The following is a 23,592-nucleotide window of genomic DNA, read 5'->3' as shown; positions in this document are numbered from 1 at the left end:
CATGCCGGTTGTTGTTAGCTTTACTGTCAGCAAAATGCCGCTCTGGTCTCTTACAGTTGTGAAAAGTGCTTATAAACTAATCATGGTGAATAATTACGATGCTCTGAATGCATAAGTGAGGAATAACTTTGAACAACTGCAAACTGTTTAAAATTAACTTTGAGTTCAGTTTTTCACATTTTAAAGACAGTAAAATTCAGGTACAGCACCATTAACCAATGCAAAATACAAAAGTCTCTGATTACCTTAGCTTTTCCCTGGTAGTTGAATGTGAGCACGTAGTCTCCTCTCCTCGTCTCGCTCTGACGGACGAGGAAGACGCCGTGTCCCTCGGGGCCGGAGCTCTGGACCAGGTGAGCGGCTTTAACCCTGGAGATGGGCCCATGGAACCAGGGGAATGAAAACAGGAAGTGCTCTGCTCTCTGAGGCACTGAAGGCTCTGGTACACTGAAGGTGATGGGGGCTGGAACACCGCAACAAGTAATCATGAGGTTGAATATGTAAGCAGTAAACAACAAGGACATCAGAGCAATGGGTAAACAAATGCTCAACTACTATGAGTAGAATGTAGGGACTAACTTCATTTAAAAAACAGAAATATAAGATAACATTTAGAAACAGTGAACAGGCTCTTAAACAATTTGGAGCTGTGTGTTCTGCAGTTTTAACACACAGACTATATAAAGGAGTGGACTAAGTGAGTGTGACATCACCCGTAGTGTTCAGCTCCAGTCAAATGAAGCTCATGGAGGCTAGTGGTTATAAGGGCCAATTTGGATCTTTGGTTGATACTCTTTATTTTTTTATTATTCCAATCAGGAGTGAGGCTGTTAAACTGAAACACTGGTTTAGCAGGGAGCGGCGCTTAGCAACACGTCAATCAAACCTGTTGCTAAGGCTAACAGGAGCGACCTCGGGAAAAGAAGGTGCCTGATTTGTTATTAATGTTCATATCTTTTACAATGGTGAAATAAAAATACCAGGATTATGCAGAGCAAGAACATTTTAAGACCAAAGTGGCGAGTCTGACAGCAGCAGTTACAGAGCTAGGGGTGGCAGTTTTTCAATATAATGTGAACTGGAGCCAGAATCCATGGAACTGGAAGCACGCCCATGATCACTTTCTATTTGGAACACAGTGGCTAGCAGATTAGCTATATACATTTATATATACAGTGTATAAATTCAACACACAAGTTGGAGATGTTCCTATCAGTTATTTCAGTGTTTTAAATGAAGTTCGTCCCTACATTCTACTCAGAGCAGTTGAGCGTTTGTTTACCCGTTGCTATTGTGGTGCCACAGAGCAGTGATATAGAGCTGGACAACCTGTGCGTTATGGAGAATTGAATTGGACTTCTCACAGACAGTGGGATAATAGGAGTGGGATAAAACAAAACACCGGAATGAGACGAGATTTTGAGAGAATTTTAAATTAATTTTGAGGTTTAGTAACTTCAGTTCACAGCTTTGTTTGGATCATTTTTCTTCTGCTCTGTCAACTTTATACGAGCCAAATGTAAACACATGGGAATTCTCGCAAGATATTTTTCCACATGTGTCACTTTGTTGGAGTTATTCAGTTGTTTATATCATCTGGATGAGACTCGCTGTACTTTGGGCTGGACCAGTTCTCTGTAAACGCCTACAGCAGGATCAAAATGCCACCACACACTCCCTGACAAGGACAAAAAAAAAACAAAAAAACGAGATCACATGACCTCTGTGCTGCCATCTCTCCATTTGCCCCCATTAAGGATTGATTTTAAGATTCTGATTCTGTGTTTCGAAATGTTTTAATGGCCTCTGAATACCTGAATGAGCTTTTGTCACCTTATGTCCCAGCCAGATCAGCGAGGTCAGAAAAACAAATCAGTGAGGTCAGAAAACCACCTTATATTAAATGTGCCCAGATCTCAATGAAGAACTCGAGGGTTTTTTTTTTTTTTGTGAATGCATATTTCTTCCTGCTCCTGTCAACAGCACTTCACATGAGCCACATTGTTCCAGGAGGCACAATTGTTGTTTCTCATTTAGTTTTTACATTCAGCATGATGTATTCAGGCACTTAGTTTTTGCAAATCATTATCAAAATGATTCATGTGTCCACATATGAGGACATTCGTTTTACATCACTTTTCTCAGAAACTACATAATGTATGAAGATAATTCTTTGTTTTTCATCAGGTCCCAATCAGCCCAAATAACAAAAAGAAATTAATAAAGCATCTCATGCAAGAGCTCGGGTCTTAGAAGGTTAACACAAACACTGCATATTTAGGCTGAGTTCTTTTCTCTATTCCACCTTGTGATGTCATGTGGTAATACAGGAAGTGCTCCACTGAGTTTTTACTCCACACACCTTCACTAGAATAATTGGGATAATTTCTGCCCTGGAAATGCCAATCTCGACTGAACTAAAGGTAAAATTAGTAAAGACTACATGATTTAAGATGTTTTGTTTTACTTCGACTCACTTTTAAATACGTTTGTTTGTATCTGTTATACTAACCTTGTATTATCACAAAACAAACCCAGTCACTCAAAAACATCAACTTGATATCATCCCTTTAAGTGGAATTTTTTGGTTTGTCTGTTTGTCTATTTAAAGGCCCATTATGTAACTTTTTTCAACTCTGTCTCTGGGCCACCAGCTGTATAAGTGACTTGGCAAATGGTCAAAAACGATCATTCAATTCATCAATCATTATTTATGTATAGTGCTTTTCCACCTTTAAGCCACTTAAAGCTCTTTACATACATCAGTATAAACAGATACTCGGGGCATGGTGCGTTAAGTGTCTTGCGCAAGGACACAACAATCAACTACCAACTGAGCCGCTGTCCCCACTTATATCCCTCACCGTGGCTTCCAAACTCGGAGTTGTCGGCAGAAGAAGAGATGGGCTCTAGATCCACGCTGCCCGGCCTGAAAAACACACACCAAATATAACATGAACACTGGATACGTTAACTCAAATGACTCCTAAGAGACTGATATTACTGAAATGAGAGAAACTCTATGTCGCAATAGGAGTGTTTTCTGTTTAAATCCACCAAAGCAAGTTTCAGTTCTGCACAGGTTTAGGAACAGCACAACTCATTTCTGCTTTTCTCAATGATGGTGACTCAAACTAAAAAGTATATTTAAGTGAATATGAGTGAGTGAGTTCATTATAATTGGACCTTGTATTGGCAAATACATGTATTTATTGTCATGTTTGAACTACAGTGTTGGCTTAGGCTATATTCTATCTGCTGGTCTCCATAGAGATGATAATGCTTTGCCTGGAAAGTTGCACAGTACTGCATTAAACATACAAGGTAGAGGCTAGTTACAGTTAGATCTGTGGAGGGATGACCCCGTTTTCAGTAAGAATGCATTTTTTTCAAGGTCATTTTTAGCAACAAAACACATTGAGCCAAACTCTGTTATTCTGTATTTTCTTGATCACAAAAAGAAAAAAAAACTAGAACTTTACTGGTGGCTAGAATGTTCCACAGTATAGCATTATATGTGTCTATCTCCATGGAGATGGTGACTGGTGGGATCTGTGGATAGGTGCACCCACTCTTAGCCATCACTTTATTTTCACCAATGGACGTTCAATTTCTTTGTCTAGAATGTTCCAAAGTATGGCATTAAATTTCTCTATCTCCAAGTTACAGAAATAATGCATGTTATTATGTTATTATGTTATTCAAAGTAAACGTAGATTTGAATAAATGCAAGATCTAGGTTTAAACAGTCCAGGCAAAGCAAAAATACTTCCATAGAGATGAGGAGAAAAGTTACATAGTGTAGCTTTAAAAAGTGACAAAGATATGCCTTTAAACGGCACTGGACATGATGAGTTTTTAAAGTGTAAAATGGCTGGTCTCTGCGTTGTTCTGTTTAAGTTTCAGTGAGTGCAGAGGAAGCAGCCGCCTGACATGGAGCGCACACAGGAAGCAGGTCCAGTTCAGACCACAAAAACGCACAAGCAGAGTGTAAGAGCCAACAACCAAAGCTACCGTTTTACACTCTAATAATGGGGATTTTTACAAGGATGACACTTAGATTTGAGTTTTTTGTTTTTGATTTTAATAGTGCATTTTAATTTTGTTCTTAACATTTGAGAGAACACCAAAATGCTGCTACACTAATCCAAGAGTAACATAAATTTCAGAACATTTTTGAAGGTCCAAACTACAGTTTGGTCTCCATAGAGATGATAATGCTTTGCCTGAAAAGTTCCACAGTATGGCATGAAACATATCTATCTTCATGGGAACACACCAGCAGCTAGTTATAGTGAGTAGGGTCACTTCTCCACAGATCTAACCTGTAAGAATGCATGTTTTTTCAAGGTATTTTTATTTTTTTTTTTAGCAATAAAACACATGTAACTGAATACATGCAAATACACTATAAGTCAAAAGTTGTTTTTTTACTACATTTTATATACATACAGAAGACATCAAGTATATGAAGCAAGATATATGGAGAGAGAAAAGTTAAATAGTTTACAAAAAATTAAGAAAAAAAACACTGAATCAGAGGGTGTGTCCAAACTTTCAGACATATGTCAGTATGCTTTGGGTGTTGGGACTTTGAAATTCCCAGGAATGGTCCACAGTGTCACATTTAATGTATCTGTTTCATTCAGTCGTGTTGTGTCCAGTTAAAGACCTGTTGCAGCGCTTTTTTTTTGGCCAATTCTTGCAATGCATCGTGGTCTATATTGACCACTGATGCCCTTTACTTTTCAAGATGCATTGTGGGAAATTTTGAGTGCACTATTTTCTCACCAACTGGACATTCGAACACCACTAAAAATGGCGTGACCCCTCAATAGTGCCCCCTGTAGGGAATAGTGTGGATTAAAATTTTGAAGATGAGGTTACCTGCTGTTACTGACGCACTCCCTTAGCTCTGTGGTCCAAGAGCTCACCTGCTGCTCGTTGTCTGTCTCAAAGATCAGACTTCCTCTGCTAACCTGCACACATATGCACACACACGGTTAATTACAACTTATGGTCCCAAACATGGCTCCTCTTCAAATTTAAACAAAAATGTGCTCTAAAAACCTTTATTACGAATGTGTTCAAATTGTCCGGCATCTCCAGCTGGCTGCAGCGACGCACTTCCTGAATGTCTGAGCAGTTTGTGGTGAGTTTAGGACTGGAAGCCTGCAACAGAAAGAAATAAAACATATTCATTAAAGCAATATGGGTTGTTTTTTTTTATCAAGTATTTCATTTTAAAGAGCTCATATTACACCATTTTCTGATCTATGCTATGTTGCTTCCTCATCACAAACAGACCTAAAGTTGTGTTTTGTTTCATTCTCACATGTTTAACACACAATCCCTGCATGAGTTCTTCTCTCAAACTGAAAACACTACAACTTAACTGTTTGCATGCTAGTTTTGTTGGCATTAACGGTTTGCATTTACATTTTTTATTTAGTTTCTAGGCAAAAATTTGTTCTAGTTTTAGTCATAACTAGAATAGAAAGTTAACTGTAAACCTGATGTTTCCATGTATTAAAAGTAAAGTTGACTCAGTACATTTATAAAACCAACTCTCAGGGTCACAATAAGACGCTAACCAGTAACATTGGTGCACTGTTAGCATGCTAGTTCTTGGCATTATCATGGCACTCTGGTCTCTAAAAGTTGACAAAAGTGCTTATAAACTCATTGTGGTGAATAATTAGGATGCTCTGAATGCATTAGGAAAGTCAGGGTGATGAACTTAAAACCCATCACTGTTCACGAAAAAGTAGGCTGGTCATCGCTCTGTCAGAAGAACAACATTGTATAAAATGTATTTATAAGGGACTACGACGATATAGTCAATGTCTCACCTGTTCCTTGAACTTTGATATTGGAACTTTTAATACAAGATCTCATGATTGTCTATGTCTAAAAACTGGACAATAGAGAGGAGAGAGGAGCAGAGGGAGAGAAGGAGAGAGGAGCAGAGGGAGAGGGGGAGAGAGAGATGTTTTAAATGGACCTATGCAGTTATGTGTTTTGTTTGTTTTTTGTTTGTATTGTTCTTTATTTTAATAAGGCGTCCATGTAAAGGATAGTCTGGCACTCTCATTGGGTTCTGACTGTAGAAATAAAGACAAATAACAATTTTGAATTAATTCTATTTTTCACATGTTTAGGACAGTAATAATCTGATGTTGTGTGTTGGGGGACTGATGGGTGAGTGAGTTTGTTTTTGCTGTGTCATTTCTACATAAATCTCAAAATTTACAGTTCACAGATTAAAGGTGATACATTTTCGTAGAATGCTTTGAGTCACCCTCTTTATCAGATCATTTATTCCCATTTCATGTGTGACTCATACCAATCGCATTTCTCAATATGTAACTTCACAGAAAACATAGCAGTTCTACAGTGTACTACTTGGAACCACTTGATAATGTGTTTGTGGGACATGTTTGCAGAGATTTAAACTGTTCTCACACTTTGCGCACAGCGTATTCAAATATTTAGCCTTTTGAATACAACCAGATCTAACCATAGACCTCTGGGAAAGAAGGTGCCTGCTTTGTCTGTTATTATGTTCATATCTTGAGTTACAGACACAATAGCGAAATAAAAAACCCAGGATCATGTAGAGCGAGTTAATACAAACATTGTAAGACTAAATGACGAGTCTGACAGCAGCAGTTACAGAGAGAGGAGCTTATCAAAGTTTTTCAAAGTAAAGTGAATTGGAGCCAGAGTCGATGGAGCAGGAAGTGTGTCCATGCTCACTTCCTATGAACTATACCAGGGCTAAAGTGGGGCTAAATTGGGGCTAAACCAGGTCTAAAATAGGACAACAGAATTTCTACAAGTTCTAAACAAGGACTAACCAAAAGAGGAGAACTTGAGTCTAAATGAAGTAAACATTAGAATGAGGATTCTCAATTCAAATATCTATTTAAACTTTTGTGACAGTAAAAGTATTGCGAGATATGTTGAGCAAATAGGATTTGGTTTAGACTTCAGAACATTTGAAAGAAGTGTGACATATCAACAGTGATGGGAAGAATACTTTGAAAATGTATTTAGTTACACATGGGCCAGAGTACTGCATTCTAAATATTTTTACATTTAAATTATAGAGTACGTTTAAATTATAGAGTAAAAATGCAACATAAGATTAAAAACAGCTTTATGTTTGTTTCAATGCTTTTAAAAAGCATTTCATATCACTAATTACAGAAGTTAAACTCTCACATGCCTCACCACAAGAGCTGGGTTTTATATTTTTCTCACTGATTCTGTGAAATTTGATGCATAAATTACAAAAAAATAATACCATTATGTATTTCTTAGATTTTTGAAAAGCAGCTGTAATCTGGTTACCAAAGAATGAAGAAGTAACTCAAAATTAATTTACATGTACCCAGAATACGTGTTCTGGATTCAGTTACTTCCCAACATTGCATATGACCTGCTAAACTAACACAAAAATCCCATGCATTTCAGAAGAAGTTGTAGAGGTGTAAACTACACGTACAGCCAGATCTCTAGCCATACTTCTATTAAGAGATAGGATATTTTGTCCCTTTGTTGTGAATAACTGGAGAATTGATATTAGTGGAAACTCAAATTAGAATTTAAATTTGACTGTGATGTTACTGAGCAGAACAGTCTGTAGAGTCTGGATAGTCCCGCAGTTTGAGAACCTCTGAACTCTTCGTGGGTTTCAGTTTACAATTATATGCAACATTTCATGTGTTAGTAGAGACTGACAATTCCAGGGCTGAAATCGTCCAAATGATTCTAGTGAAGGTGTATGCAGTTTAAAAACACAGTGGAGCACTTCCTGTATTACCTCATGACATCACAAGATAGAACAGAGCATTTTCTGTTGTTTCTGTGAGAGAAGAAGGCTTTGTGTGTTAAACATGTGTGAATGAAACATAACAGAACTCCAGGTCTGTTTGTGATGAGGAAACATTATAACACAGATCAGAAAATAGAGTAGAGCCCTTGTTTTAAATGGACCTATGCAGTTAATTGGTTTGTTTCTGGTTGTATTGTTCTGTATTTTAAAAGCGTACTCCCATGGGGCTCTTCCTGTATGAATAAAAATATATGAAATGAAACCTGAATTAGCTGAGGTCCTGATTTCTATTTAGTTACATTTAGTTTTCATCAGCAGAAATCTCACATTCTTAAAAACATGCCAGAACATATTTGTATCTTTTGTAATGTGGTTGAGTTTAAGTCCATCTGACAGAGAGTGAGCCAGAGGAATGCTATGCTAATCCCAAAACACACACAAGAATGGGGAGCGAAGAGAGGACGCAACTCTTAAACCGCAAGTCCAAAATTATCAATAAAAACAACAGACAAGAGCTCACAAAGAGGAAGTGACTCATTCAGGCCGGCTTGAGTCACAGGAGGGACTAAGAAAGAAGCACAGCTTTACCACGACATTTCAAAATCCACATTAAAAGAGTTTCACAAAATCTGAAAATACATATAATTTTGTGAATTGTAAAAACACCATTGCAAATTTGGTTCAAAACTGGATAGAGCTGAACATTTTATAAAAGGAAATCGGAAGTAGAAGTAATTCACTATTTAAATTGCTTATTGCTATGGCAACAGTCCTAATTTTTCCCCATGGATGTACAGTATTGAGCTTTGGACCATAGACCATGTATAAAGAAGTGGACTAAGTGACTGTGATGTGACCCACAGTGACCAGCTAAATGAAGCTCATCGAGGCTAGCAGGTATAGCGGCGACTTTGGAGCAAAGCTGCTTATAGGGAATTCTCACTGTGAGTATCATAGCAACCAAAGAACCAATCCAGAGTGTGGCTTTTGAAGGTAACGTCCCTTCTCGCCCACACTACTGGTTTAGCAGGGAGCGGGCGCTTGGCAATGCGATCAATCAAACATGTTGGTAACACTAGCCGGAATGACCTCAGGGAAAGAAGTGCCTGATGTTGTCTGTTATTGATGTTCATATCTTGATTTAGGGACACAATGGTAAAATAAAAATACCAGGATCATGTAGAGCTGGATAATACAAACATTACACACCAAAATGATGAGCCTGACAGCAGCAGTTATACAAAGATGATTCTAAATTATTCTAAATGTGCAATGTTTAAAAAAAAAAAAAAAAAAAAGCTGAAATAACAACATAGCAGAATGCAACACTTAAGTAACACATTTGTATCCATAATGAGTCATAGAACTGTTGTATTCAACCTTCTCCAGCTCAAATCTTATCATATTGCAAAAAACAATCAAAAATATCCCACTAGCAGTAAAAAAAAGTACTCATGATCAGTGGTTGAATGTAACAAAGTACGAGTAGCAAAGTACTGTAGTAGAATTTTTAGGTATATGTGCTTTATGTGCGATACTTTTACTTCACTACATTTGAGAGCAGGTATCTATACTTTCTACTCCACATTTTTGAACAGTACTGAAAAGTAAAGTACTTTTCGTATGATTTGAGGGGTTATTTTTACCATGTTCGTGGTAACGAACAAAAAGTTTTTCAAAGTAAAGTTAATTTGAGTCGATGGAGCCAGAAGCGCACCCTGCTCACTTCCTATGAACTGTACCAGGGCTAAACTAGGGCTAAATTGTGGCTAAAAATGTTTCAAGTTCAGGCTTCGATTTTGAGCAAACAAAAATAAATACACAAAATTCATAAGAAAAGTTAAGAAATTGATTTGTATTGTTACTGTGACCAAAATGTTTAATTTTGAATATATATTTAAACTTTAACAAATGAACAACATTTTTGTGAAATACTTTTACTTTTCATTCTTAAAGTACATTTTAAACAGGTACTTCAATACATTTACTTAAGTAGGTTTTGTCATGTGATACTTTTACGTGAGGAACCTTTTACCTCTCTATCTGTACTTTTACCTAAGTAACAGAATCGAGCACTTCACCACTGCTCATGAGAAATATCAACCCCCAAAAACTATTGTTCCATCTGTCTTCATGATATAGTAATCATCATGACAGTCTTCCTAGTAAGGAAGCTGCAGCCAGTCAAATAGCATTAATGAACATCATCTGATCCTCAGATCAATGAGACCACAGAACGGGCTGCACACTGATGAAATGACTGTTCAAAGTGAGTAATGAACAATCATGAATGAGATTCTGAGTAAAGTCTTAGAGGAGCTGAGTCTCTGGAGAAAACCTCCACAGATGTGACGGCTGGTTGAGTAATCACATGAGCATCCACAGATCTGCAAAACCACTTTGTCCAGCACAGACCTGTTCACATTACACACCACACAATGGAGAGGCCACTTCTTCTGGAGCTAAGAGTGTGGTTTTCTAAAGCAAAAACACCATAGTTTGTCTTAAAGGTCCTATATTACACAAAATGGACTCCTGTGAGCTTTAAGCCATGTTTTAATGCTGTTAGCTAGTCAAAAACATACCTGGAGTTGTGTTTTGTTTCAATCACACATGTTTGAGTAATCCTTCATTATTAGTCTGTCTACATCTCAGTTCAAAATGCTCTGTTCCACCTTTTCCTTTAAGTTCAGTAAAGATTGTTCTGTATTCAGTCCTGGAATTGCCAAATGATGAAACAAACATAGAGCTGATTTTAATCCAAAGTTACATCTTTACAATTTCAATGCAACTCTGTAAAAGTACTCTATATAGACCTGTCATGATTACACATTTTGAAGTTTGATATATCGCTGAAGTAAATATAGATAAACGATAATATTGAAACAAATTTATGCCACTGACACAAAATCCCAAGAGCAGATTTAAACCACAAAAACTATTCTAAATCTACAATATTGTTAAAAATCATGACCTCCACAGATCTGACCTGTGACTTTGCCTGGTAGAGTAGCCTTCACAGACGTGCCATAAATACAGTATTTTAACTACGGCTACAAAATGAATCACAATCGAATCAGCGCAATTAGCAAATCTCAAAGTCTGCAATTTCTGAAAAAACGTTTCCTCCATGAACCACAAAATCTGCCTTATTCTGCATAAAAACTGCTAACCCTGTAGTTTAGATCTGTACAAACATGTTCTGAAATGTCCTTGTGTCTCAGATGCCCTCCCTGTGTGTCAGACCCCCCCCCCCTTCAAAAGACATAAGATTAGTTTTAAACTATTAATCACTATGGCAACGGTCCTAATTTTTCCACATGTGCAGAGGCAGATGTGTGAGGAGGCCCCGCCCACGCGACGACACACAGGAAGTGAGGGGGTCCCGGCTCTTCCCAGGGTCCTTTTCTCAAGGCCGTCACCCGTGGCAACAGGGTGACACTCGACATTCCACAGTACCCCCCCGAGGACCCCCCGCCTCTGCCCCCCCACCCCCCACCCACCCACCCTCAGCTTCTGTCTGGGGAGCGCGGGTGTGAGTGTTTTTGAGAAAGAGAGGAACTATCCTACTTCATGGAGAACTAGTTTGTTTATTAGGTCAAATACTCAGAAAGGCTGCACTGTTACTGAGAACAAGGGCTGGGCTAAAGGTTCTGCATTTTGATAAATCATAATTTTCTATTCGATTGCATTTAAAAACATATTTAAAAAGTGGTGATATTGGTTTTGATACTATGGCTTAAAAGGTCCAATATTACACAAAACTCTTGTGAGCTTGAAGCCGTGTTATAATGTTGTTACCTCATTAAAAACCCTAACCCTAACCCTGGATTATTAATCTGTCTACATCTCCAAAACTCAAAATGCTCTGTTCCACCTTAGTAAAAGCCAAAAGTAAAATCTGTCAAACGGACAAAAAAAAATAATCTAGGAATGAAGACGTTTCACTGCTCATCCAAGCCGCTTCTTCAGTTCTGGTCTGTTCCACTTTGTGATGTCATGAAGCAGTAGTTTTCATTTTAACAGGAATTCTAGTGAAGGTGTATGGAGTTTAAAAACACAGTGGAGCACTTCCTGTATTACCACATGACTGTCACGATCCGTACTTTTCCAGTCCTGGTCTTGCTTCCTACCCTGCTCTCTCCTTCCCCCCACCTGCCGGAGCTGGAGCCAGGCTGAGCCCTGGCTCCTCCCGCGTGCACCTGCAGCTCATCAGCGCAATCAACGCCACCTGCCGTGGATAAGAGGAGCCAGGACCAGACACTCGGTGCCAGATCGTCCGCGTGTCAACGTGACTACCTAGCTTATTCTAAGTGATTTTTGTATTTGCTTGCTGTTACGCTGCTCATTGGATTTTATGCTGCTCTTCAGATCCCGTTCCCTGGTTCCTCCCGGCTTCCTTCCTGTCCTGGTGTTGTCTTGTCTCGCATTGTTCCCTGCATCTCACGTCTCTGGACCCCGCTCCGCACCCTGCTCCCTGTCTTGGCTCAGTTCACCCATCTCCGTCTCAGCACTCCCCGTTCCCGGACCCCTGCTCACGCTCTCCTCCCCGTCCCAGCTCTGTCTGCCTCGTCTGCCCCATTGCACCGCCCGCACCCAGCTTCCTGCTCCCTGTCAGATCTACCCCCACTTTTGAATTGTATTTCACATATTGTAAATAAACACTGTAAAACTTCCTCGAGTACTGCACTTTTTGGTCCCAATTACCCAGCATTACGACAATGACATGTATGGAGTGGAGTGTTTTCTGTTTGGAGAAGAACTCAGCCTCAGTGTGAATGAAACAAAACACAACTCCAGGTCTGTTTGTGACAAGGAAACAACCTGATATCAACCAATACCAGTGCAGCAACTCAAAATAAACTTTTCCTTAAAACAAAAATACCTAATGAAGGATTATGTTTTGTAGCTTTCTTTCTCAAGTAACTACTGAACAACTTTGAATAAATAATAGTTAAAACATTATGAGACTTTCTGGACCAACTCTGACCAGTCAAAAGTCTTATTACATAAATCTATGTAGAACCAGGTTATCAACAGAATGAATATTTTTTGATTCGATACTCATCCAGGAAATACCAGTACCCGTACTGGTGCATCTCAAATAAAAATAATTGATATTGAGGTCATGAATGAGAATAGTTGATTTTAGTCAGTGGAATTTGTAAGTAAAAAGTCTGAACTCCGCTCCAGACCACATGTTTTCACTGACAGAAGATGAGGCTGTAGACCTGTTGAATATGAAGCAGGTTTTATCAGACGACTGGAGGAAATTGTGATAGTTATATTTGCAGTTTGCTTATTTTGATGATTCCAATTGTGATTTTGATTTGATCAGCTCCCCCTTCTCCCTCAAGTGTCATATGATTGTCAGGAGAAACCATAGACTGTATATAAAAATGGACATAACTAACCTGCTAGCTGCGACGTTTCAATAGGAAGTGAGCATGGGTGGGCTTCCAACTCCATTGATTCCAATTCACTTAAATAAGAAAACTGTTGCCCCCCTCTCTGTAACCGCTGCTGTCAGGCTCGTCACTTTGGTCTTAAAATGTTTATATTCACCCACTCTACATGATCCTGGAGTTTTTATTTCGCTATTGTGTCCGTGATTCAAGATATGAACATTAATAATCACTAACATTAGCAATAGATTTGAGTGACAGCGTTGCTAAGTACCCGCTCTCTGCTAAACCAGCGGTGCGGGACGGAAGGGGCATTACATTCAACAGCCTCGCCCCAGTTTGGCTCTTTGGTTGCTATGATACTCACGGTCAGAATTCCTAATATGGAACTTGGCTCCAAATTTGCCCTATAACTGCTCTAGCCTCAGTGAGCTTCATTTAACTGGAGCCGAAAGCTATGGGTGACGTCACACTCACTTAGTCCACTTCTTTATACAGTCTATGTTCACATAATAGATCACCATAGCGCTTGTGTGTAACCAGGGTTATGAAACCAAACTTCCTTAAAGAAAAAGTGAAGTTAACACGACATAAACAACCAGATTAAGAAAAGCACCCTTATATTGAGATTTACACAATACAAACTGAATTCAGATTACGATCACATTTTAATCTAAATATTCACAGTTATCGATTAATCAAATCAGTCATGGCCGTCCTGCAGCCCTTTATAGGGATGGGACAAGATCTCATTTCCCCATTTGGTTTGGACAAAAAAGGGTTAACTGCAGGTGAGCTGCATCTTTTGAGAAGCCTTAGTTCCAAAAATACAGCTAAAATGATAACAAAATGTTAAGTAAATACACATTCTCAAGCCAACTTTGGGAACTAAATCTCACTATTTACTTATTCAAAATTATGTAAAAAATGTCATCTAATCTCGTTCTCATTGACCTAATCTCGTATCTCGTCTCATCTTGTGGAAATTACATCTGTATCCATATCCATTTACATAGTCTTGTCAATACTCAATAGTTTTGCCCCAGTACAGGTCAATTGTAAAAGCAGCTCTCAAGGTCAAAATAAGTCCACTATGTACCATCTGCATGTAATTATAAAGCTTTTTACTGTCTGAGAATCAGGAAGTTTGAGGTTAACATGTTAGTTGTTAATGTTAGCATTACCATGACAGCAAAACACTGCTCTGGCCTCTGATCGTTGTGAAATGCACTTATAAACTCATCGCCATGAATAATTTGGGTGGTCTGAATAAGGTAAGTGAGGAATAACTTTGGACCACTGCAAACTGTAAAATGAACTAGTAAATGTTTTTTTCACATTTTTAAATTGGCCCTATTGCATTTGTGTCTGCTCTATAGTTATAATCTCTGACACCCGTGGATCATTATGTTAAACTTTGTACATTTTAAATTGCAATATTCAGCTAAAACGACTTGATAAAACAAACAAGTCCGCTGACATCTGCATTAGAAAACTGCAGTGCCCAATAGGAGCTGATGTCGCCGCAAACGCCATCAACGCTCTCAGCCCCTCATATGGATAGCTGCACATCACACTAAAAAGCAGCAGAATTTATTTTTTTCATTTGTACCAAAATGACTATGCGACGCTGCCAAATCCTACGAGTATCACAGCTCAAGAAAATAAAATTGAAGAATGAAATGTGTATATCACAGTGGACTTGTACAAGTGGAGGTGAAAACAGGGATTGATCTGCAAAATAGAGTATTGAAAATAAGTGATTAAAGATTACACAAACTTGCACAAATCACTCCAAATACAACTTCAGAGGGTCAATGAGAAGAAACAACTATAACATGGACAAAAGCTCTGAAAAGTACATTTTGCAGTATAATGCAGTCATGGTGAGGGGAGGGGGCTACGATGTTTTGAATCCATAGCTGAAGTCAGAGACAGCTGGTTTTGTCTTCAGTCTGCTCCACCTGTTCTCTGTCACTCTCCTGGAGCTGTGTCTACACAAATAGACTCACGGGTTCAAGCCAATTCATGTCCTCTAAGTTTGGAGAAAAAATAATGTAAGAAACAATGGAGCTCAACAGTGACCGCCCACCCTGCGGTTCCGGAATGAAATTTTCCATAAATTGTTCCCATAGACTTTCCGAAAAAAAAAATGTTTTAAATGTATTAAAACTTTGAAAGTTTGCTCGAGGGTAATCAGCTACATGGTAACTAATGACCACAAGACCGACAGTTTTATTTAAAGTCTGTTTCTGGAACTTTATAAACTGCAAATCTTGCATTTTAAATGGCCTTTCTGGACTTAAACAACCGCGTTACAGATATTAGTTAACATTAAGCTGGTTAGCATAAAGCTGGTTAGCACGTAGCTGCCTTTGAACCTTTAATATTTGAACTCTATGGGAAAAATGTATGGAAAATTCACTTCCGGAGCTTCAGTAGGTGGTCACTGTTAAGAGGTTTGCAAGATATAGATTGAAATAAAGTTCTTAAAGCAATAGTATAGTTTTTATCAGATCTAGAATCATCATAACTAAGATCAAACTCATCGTCTAAACAGAGCAAAATGAGTTTTAGAAGAACTATCTGATGTAAATCCGAGTGCCAGAACATGAAATAAATCAAATAAAATGAATTTTTTTTACATTTGTTTTTCTCTCAAAGCCCTGCATTGTAAAGTCAATATTCTGAGATAGATTTAGTTAGGTATAGATTGAGGAAGGTGAGGCTGGCAATCTGTGCCATCGGCCCCTTTGATCACCACCAACACTAACACACCACACTGACACTATGCAAGGAGGGTGAAGTCTCTTGCCCAAGGACATAACAGTATACACTAGTTAGAGTGGGAATCCTCCAACTTTATCCAAAATAACAAGGAAACAAAGCAAATAAGCGAACCAGGACAGAACCAGGACAAAACCAGGGCTAAACCAGGGCTAAACCAAGGCTAAACCAGGACAAAACCAGGACAAAACCAGGGCTAAACCAGGACTAAAACAGGACAAAAACAGGGCTAAACCCGGACTAAGCCGGGACAAAACCTAGACTAAGCCAAGACAAAACCTGGACTAAATGATTTTAAGGTCTTTCTTATTCTGTAAAGCACTTTGACTTACTTTGTGTACAAATTGTACTATACCGATAAACCTGCCTTCCTTTTTCCTATCTCCATCTTAATTCTTTTAATGACACACCCCTTGATTTTCATTTTTATGTTCTTTTCTTCACCTTAAACTGTAAAATCTTCACATCTAAATTCTAAAACAAAAACATTACAAAAAAAACTGCGCTTCTGCTTTGATTCACAAGTCCTTAAATTGAGCCACAGTGAGAGTTTCGGGCCGTTATCAGTGAGTCTTATCAGTTTGATCTGGGAGGATGTGGAGCTCGTGGCCTTCACAGAGCAGTGTTTTGAGCCCCACCATCGATGTAGAGTATTCTAGGAAACGTGTCACTGCTGTAGTAAATATGTCAGCGCTGGCCTCTTTGCACGCTTCTGAGAATTAAAGATACAAACCAAATATGAACAAGACGAGCGTTCACAGAAATCCTTATTCATTTCTATGTATTCACACTTGAGCACAAACACAGCAGAGCAAAGGTGATCAGAGAGACAAGAGACAGAAGGGGCATCCCCCACACAGTCATCGTTACTGTCGTCAAATGAGGCTGAACGAAAAGGTCAAACATTCAAATGCTTTTTTCATTTTATTTCATCGATCAAGACAGTGTTTCCCATAGATTTTGTTAAAGGTCCCATATTATGCTAATTTCTGATCTATGTTATGTTGTTTCCTCATCACAAACATATCTGGAGTTGTGTTTTGTTTCACAAACCCTGCATATTTAGGCTTCGTTCTTCTCTCAAAAACACTCTGTTCCACCTTATGATGTTATGTGGTAATACAGGAAGTGCTTCACTGTGTTTTTAAACTCCATACACCTTCAGACCAGGAATTGCCAATCTCGACTCAACTAAAGGTAAACATTGCTGTTAACTTGAAAACTAACACTTCATGACATTACAAGGTAGAACAGAGCATTGGAGATTAATTTCATGAACGTTAACAGGACAGACCAAAAAGTATAGCCATGTAACACCAAAAATAGTGCATTTCTTCCTAAAGTCTGAACTCAGAGTTCAGAAACCATGATTTTACAGAGCAGTAAATAAATAAAATTGTATAATATAATTGTATCTCAACTGTAGACTGTATAAAGAAGTGGACTGTGATTGTGATGTCACTCATAGCGTTCGACCCCAGTCAAATGAAGCTTATTGAGGCTAGAGGTTATAGGGGCCAATTTGAAGCAAAGTTCCATAGTTGGAATTCCGAGTATCATTGCAACCACAGAGCCAATCTGGAGTGAGGTTGTTGAAGGTAATGTCTCTTCCCGCCTGCACCTCTGGTTTAACGGGCTCGTATCAACGCTGTCAATCAAACCCGTTACTAAAGCTAGCATGAGCGATCTCGGGAAAGAAGGCGCTTGATTTGTCTGTTATTAATGTTCATATCTTGATTCACTGACAAAATAGCAAAATAGATCATGTAGAGCAGGTTAATACAAACATTTTAAGACCAAACTGGCAAGCCTGACAGCAGCAGAGAGAGGGGTGACAGTTTTTCAATGTAAAGTGAATTGGAGCCAATAGAGCCAGAAGTGCGCCCATGCTCGTTTCCCATTTGGAACGTGGCAGCTAGTAGGTTAGCTATGTCCATTTATATATGGTCAGTCTATGATCTCAAATCGATAAACATTTGAATAATCACACAGCCCTACCTCTCCTTGTGAGTAGATGTCTGTCCCTTTAGAGTGTACTGGAGACCGCTGGCTCTCTGCTGGAGATCATAAAGAGGCCAGTGATCATGTCAGTTATGGGGGTGGGGTAAGGGTCAGGGTGTGTGATGCCCACTGACAGAAAATGGGGTTTGTACTGTGAGCTGCAAAGGGGGATTACTGAAGTACAGACAATAGTTAAGTAATAAAACAGAAAAAGAAAAACTTAATTTAGTTAAGTTCCTTTTTTTTTCTTTACATGTTTTTTAATACACTATTTCTATTGTATTTAAAAAAAAAAAAAAAAATATTTTAACCAGAGAAAAGAAATGTGCCAAGACTTCTAGATAGAGAACGATTACAAACCTGACATTTAACACGTGACAAGCTACATTTTTTGTAAAGTATTTTGGTCAGCTGAAGTTGTTTAAAATATGCTATTCATTAAAATCTTCCATGAAATGTATTTTGGCATGTGTTATAATTATTCAGTTTATTGACCTACTAAATCCCCTCAACATTTATTTTCAAACTTCGATTAGACCAAAGTTTCTGTATTGGTGTTGGATTTTCAAAACAAAACGGAAATGATCCGGGTACTACTCAATACTAAAATGAGAATCAAAACTAGATGCTAATTTGACGTAAAAGGAAGTGATCAAGGGCACGCGTCCAGCTCCATCGACTCCAATTCACTTCACATTGAAAAACGGTGACCCCTGTGTGAAAGAAACAAAACAACTTCAGTTGTTTTTGAGGAGGGATCATTACAAACTGGCTTATAGCTCATAAGAATCCATTTTGTGCAATACAGGACCTTTACTGTTCCAGGACATGAAAATAATCTCATCTTTGAAATATACTAATTCCAATCATTTAAATTATAGTTTTAATCTGATTAATCTTGTGGTCTTAAACCAGTACAGAGGGAGATCTTTCACACCACAGTGTACACAGGAAGCATGTCTATGACCCAGGATCAAACGGTGAGGATCCTTTGTAACTACGACCTCATTGACAAATCATCACCACGGCAACGGCATCAGACCAACTCAGGGCTTTTGTTCACAGGAAGTGGAGAGGGGCTGAAAATAGTCAGATGTTTAATGTGTTTAAGCTTCTGGTTGAGATGTCCAGTCTGGTGTTTTACCGAATAAAGGGCCCATATTACTCTATTTTCTGATCTGTTATAATGTTGTTTCACGAACAGACCTGGAGTTTTGTTTTATTTCATTCACACATGTTTAAAACAGAAACCCTGCATATTTAAGCAGAGTTCTTCTCTCAAACAGAAAACACTCTGTTTCACCAGCCCTGGAATTGCCAATCTCTACTGAACAAAAGGTAAAGGTATCTGTTAACTTGGCAACTACCACCTCATGACATCACGAGGTGGAACAGAGCATTTTGAGCTTTGGAGATGTAGACAGTCTAATAATGCAGGGTTACTCAAACATGTGTGAATGAAACAAAACACAACTCCAGCTATGTTTCTGATGAGGTAACAACATTATAACGTGGCTTAAAGGTCATAAGAATACATTTTGTGTAATATAGGACTTTTAATATTGCAATACTTTCGAATGATGTGTGGTTTAAGTTCTTAATAGCAGGTTTCATTATGAGTGGCCTGTAGTCTCTGGTCTACTACTACAGTTAGTCATAGTTTGTCAACGTAATATTTTTGCTAACTTCAACAGAGTAAAAATATAAGTAGTAATCAGTGATGACTAAAACTATGAGTCAAGGAGGGAGTTTGGCTCGAAAAGTGATTAGATACCTTATTACCCCATGTCAGAAGACCATGACAAAAATCCTCCTATCACTTCCATATTCTGTGGAACTGCCCACTGATTAAGCAATACTGAACTGACATTTACAGAACGTTGCAGGAAATAGTCAAATGTACATTTCCCTTTGGAATAAAAACGTCTTTGGATGTGTACCACAGGATTGAATGAAGAAGGATAAATGCCTTGTTAGTGCTTTGCTGATTGCTAGCAAGAAAAGTGACAAAGAAATGGTTATCACAACATGGTGGGAAATAACAGACATTTGTAAAATGGAAGAGATGACAGCATTTGTAAATGACAAACAAGGTTGGTTTGTGTTGGGAAAAGTGGGTTTAAAATCCTAGGGATGGGACGATATACAATAATATAGTTAATCACAATAAAAAGGTCCACAATTAATTGTTTGTGGCATTTTTTAATAATTAAATCACAATTGCACCAGTCTACATTGTTTGACAAATTTGAACCAAAAATATCCATCGTAAGTAATGTACCAAGTGAAATAAACTACTGAATGTAGTTTGTGTTAGTTTGAATTTGTATGAATCCGTGTTTGTGTCAACTTTGATATCACTAGATTAGCGCTAGCTGAATAACATTTTGCACAGTGGATTGCACAGCTTCCTAGCAGTGTGGCATGGTTTTACAACAATCATGAATTAATCTCAATACTTATTACCTCTTAGGACCTGGCATCCACATATGTGGACAACACATTTTGGGTTGTCTAGGTCACAATAAATATTTTTTCTCCACAAAGTTCTGGTGTCCACATATGAGGACATTATACTGTCTTGGTTTAATAATTATTGTGATAATATCGTTAATCATGATTATTTTGGGCACAATAATTTTGAGTCTAAATTTTAATATTGTCCCATCCCTAGAATATACAAATCTAAAAAGGCCCAATTTTATTTTAGGAGTGTAAGTAAATAGATGAATGATGTTTGGTCGCTCCCTTTTGTGCGATATGAGGTCCAGAAAGCAATGCAATTTTAACCATGATCATCATTTGAATTACACAAAATGGACTCTTGTAAACTTTACACCATTTTATAATGGTGTTACCTCCTCAAAAACATACCTGGACTTGTCCTTTATTTCATTCATACCTTTGAGTAAAACTTTATTATTAGTCTGTCTCCAAAGCTCAAAATGCTCTGTTCCACTTTGCGATGTCATGAAGTGGTAGTTTTCAAGTCAACAGCTACATTTTATCTTTTCCTGGGATGAAATCCTCCAAATGACTCTAGTGAAGGTGTATGGAACACAGCGGAGTGTTTTCAGTTTGAGAGAAGAACTAAATAAATATGCAGGGCTTTTGTGTTAAACTTGTGTGAATGAAACAAAACACACCTGCAGGTCTGTTTGTGAAGAGGAAACAACATTAGAACAGAGATCAGAAAATAGTGTAATATGGACCCTTTAAAAGTGCACAACAGAACTTTTCTGGTAAGGCTGTTGGTCTCCATGGGAATGTTATTTCTTTGACTGGAAAGTTCCACAGTATGGTATTAGACCGTATACTGTAGATATAAATGGACATAGCTAATGTGCTGGCTGTTGCATTCCAAATAGGAAGTGAGCATGGGTGCAAAGTGATGCCTTCGAGCTCTGGTTCCAATTCACTTTCTATTGAAAAAACATCACCCCCTCCCTGTAATTGCTGCTGTCAGGCTTGTTATTTTGGTTTTAAAATGTTCATATTAACCTGCTCTACTGATCCTGGTATTTTTATTTCACTATTTTGTCCGTAAATCCAGATACAACATTAATAACAGACAAATCCGGTGCTTCCCGCTTGCATTAGCAACAGGTTTGATTGACAGAGTTGCTGAGCAGGAAGGACCATGTACCTTCAACAGCCATGCTTCTAATTGGGTCTTAGTTTTGTGCTCAGATTTCCAAATATGGTCTCTGGCTGCAGATTAGCTGCTATAACTGCTAGTCTTGCAGAGCTTCTTTTGGATAATGTCACACTCCCTCAGTACACGTCTGTATAGAGTCTATACATTAGACTTATCTTCATGAGGGGAAGCAGGTTTCACGGCCAGGCAAAGTTGCTCTTCTCAAGACAACATGCAAGATGAGTTTGCTAAACATTCAAGGCCTCTACATACAGACAAGAAGGAAACACCAGAAAAGTTATAGAGGGCAGCTTTAATTTAACAAAGTACATTAAAGTCTAATTGTCAATAATATGGACATCGTGGTTTTAGAACAACAAAGCGCTGAAGCTGATATCACAGAAGGATGTTCGGTTGGGGGCTTTCCGAATGCAGCTTAGCGATGTCATGTTTACTGGCACCGCTGCAAGGTGAAGCACACACAGCTCTATGAACAATATAGAACTGCATTTGAATGAGTAGGTTTAAAACAGATAAAGCAGATTTATTTTCGGATCTATATTGTAATGTTGTTTTCTCATCGCAAACATACCTGGAGTTGTGTTTTTTTCATTCACACAAATCATGCATATTTAGGCTGAGTTCTTCTCTCAAACTGGAAACACTCTGCTCCACCTTGCGATGTCCTTTGGAAATATAGGAAGTGCTCCACTGTGTTTTCAAACTCCATACACCTTCACTAGAATTATTTGGATGATTTCAGACCTGAAATTGCCAATCTCTACTGAAGTAAAGGTAAAAGGAGCTGTTAATTTGAAAACGACCATTTCATGACATCACAAGGTGGAACAAAGCATTTTGAGCTTTGGAGATTTAGACTAATAATAATGGATCAAACATGTGTGAATGAAACAAAAAACAACTTCAGTTATGTTTTTGAGAAATAATAACATAACATGGTCTAAAGCACACAAGAGTTAATTTTGTGTAATATAGGACCTTTAAAATAAGATGGAATGCTTTAGTGAGTGATAAACATAACTCATAGTTATAGTTATTATCTATTCAGCTCTTAAAGTTTCACTATGTAATCTGTCTGGTAGAGACCTGAGCTCAGAACCTAAACAGGGTTGAACCTGGTTAGTACCTGGATGGGAGACTGCTGAGAATACCTCATGCCACAGTGGGGCAGCCTAGTATGAATGTGTTGTGGGCGTGAGTGAATCTAATGACCTTAAACCGCTTCAGACTGTTGCAGTGTCCGGGGAAAATAGACTTTGTGGAATCTTTCCTCAGACCCATGCCTCACCCGGACCCGCAGTCGCACTGCCCCGAGGTCAGTGTGGCAGGGGTCAGAGGTCAGAGGTTAGTGTGGCAGAGTGTAGAGGTCAGAATTCAGTGTGGCAGGGTACAGTGGTCATTGTAGTGGAGCGCAGAGGTCAGAGGTCAGTGTAGAAGTGCCATGATTTTAAAGTGTCTCTACGTCTTGTGCCACATTTGCAGAGTACACCAGGAGTAACCCAGGGCAGATGTGGCTACCGTAAAACCATAGGGAGTAAATAATGGAAAGGAAAGGTACTACATAAATCCAGTGCATTATCAGTGGTAGTAACTTTTGCCACAGGCTGTTTACAGAGATCTCCAAACATAAGAAGAAAAGTTAACGCATGTAAACCTTGAGAGCAGTGAGATGAGAGACAGCTGTAGTTTTGTGCTTATGAGACGCAGAGCACTGAGAGATCTGACAAACATCTTGACCACATGACTCTAACCACTTCACTTCCTTCGAGATGTTCCTCTAGATTTTTGTCACATTCAAAGCAAAGGCATCTTCAAAAGAAAAAAAGCGTTCAAAGCTGCAGAAGTGCACGGTGTCCTCTGCGTTCTCATCTGCAAATATCCGAAAGTAGAACGCAAACTGG

General features: G+C 38.5%; 1 protein-coding gene across 2 annotated transcripts in view; it reads right to left on the bottom strand.

Annotated features, from left to right (window-relative positions):
* Positions 1–23,592, bottom strand: part of sh2b3 (SH2B adaptor protein 3) — a 60,450-nt gene that overhangs the window by 5,431 nt on the left and 31,427 nt on the right. For both annotated transcript variants that reach the window (XR_008648809.1, XM_033972980.2), the window contains exons 3-6: positions 5,071–5,172; positions 4,888–4,979; positions 2,865–2,929; positions 246–463 (exon numbers count right to left, since the gene is read on the bottom strand). Coding sequence is in view for 1 of the 2 variants with exons in the window: in XM_033972980.2 (XP_033828871.1) it covers positions 246–463; positions 2,865–2,929; positions 4,888–4,979; positions 5,071–5,172 (477 nt within the window). In the remaining variant the exon portion in view is untranslated. The remainder of the gene's footprint in view (positions 1–245; positions 464–2,864; positions 2,930–4,887; positions 4,980–5,070; positions 5,173–23,592) is intronic.

The sequence above is a fragment of the Periophthalmus magnuspinnatus genome, chromosome 9 (assembly GCF_009829125.3).
Source record: "Periophthalmus magnuspinnatus isolate fPerMag1 chromosome 9, fPerMag1.2.pri, whole genome shotgun sequence".
Classification (NCBI taxonomy): Eukaryota; Metazoa; Chordata; class Actinopteri; order Gobiiformes; family Gobiidae; genus Periophthalmus; species Periophthalmus magnuspinnatus.
The sequence above is the reverse complement of the archived record's forward strand: the minus strand, read 5'-3'. Positions and strand labels throughout refer to the sequence as shown.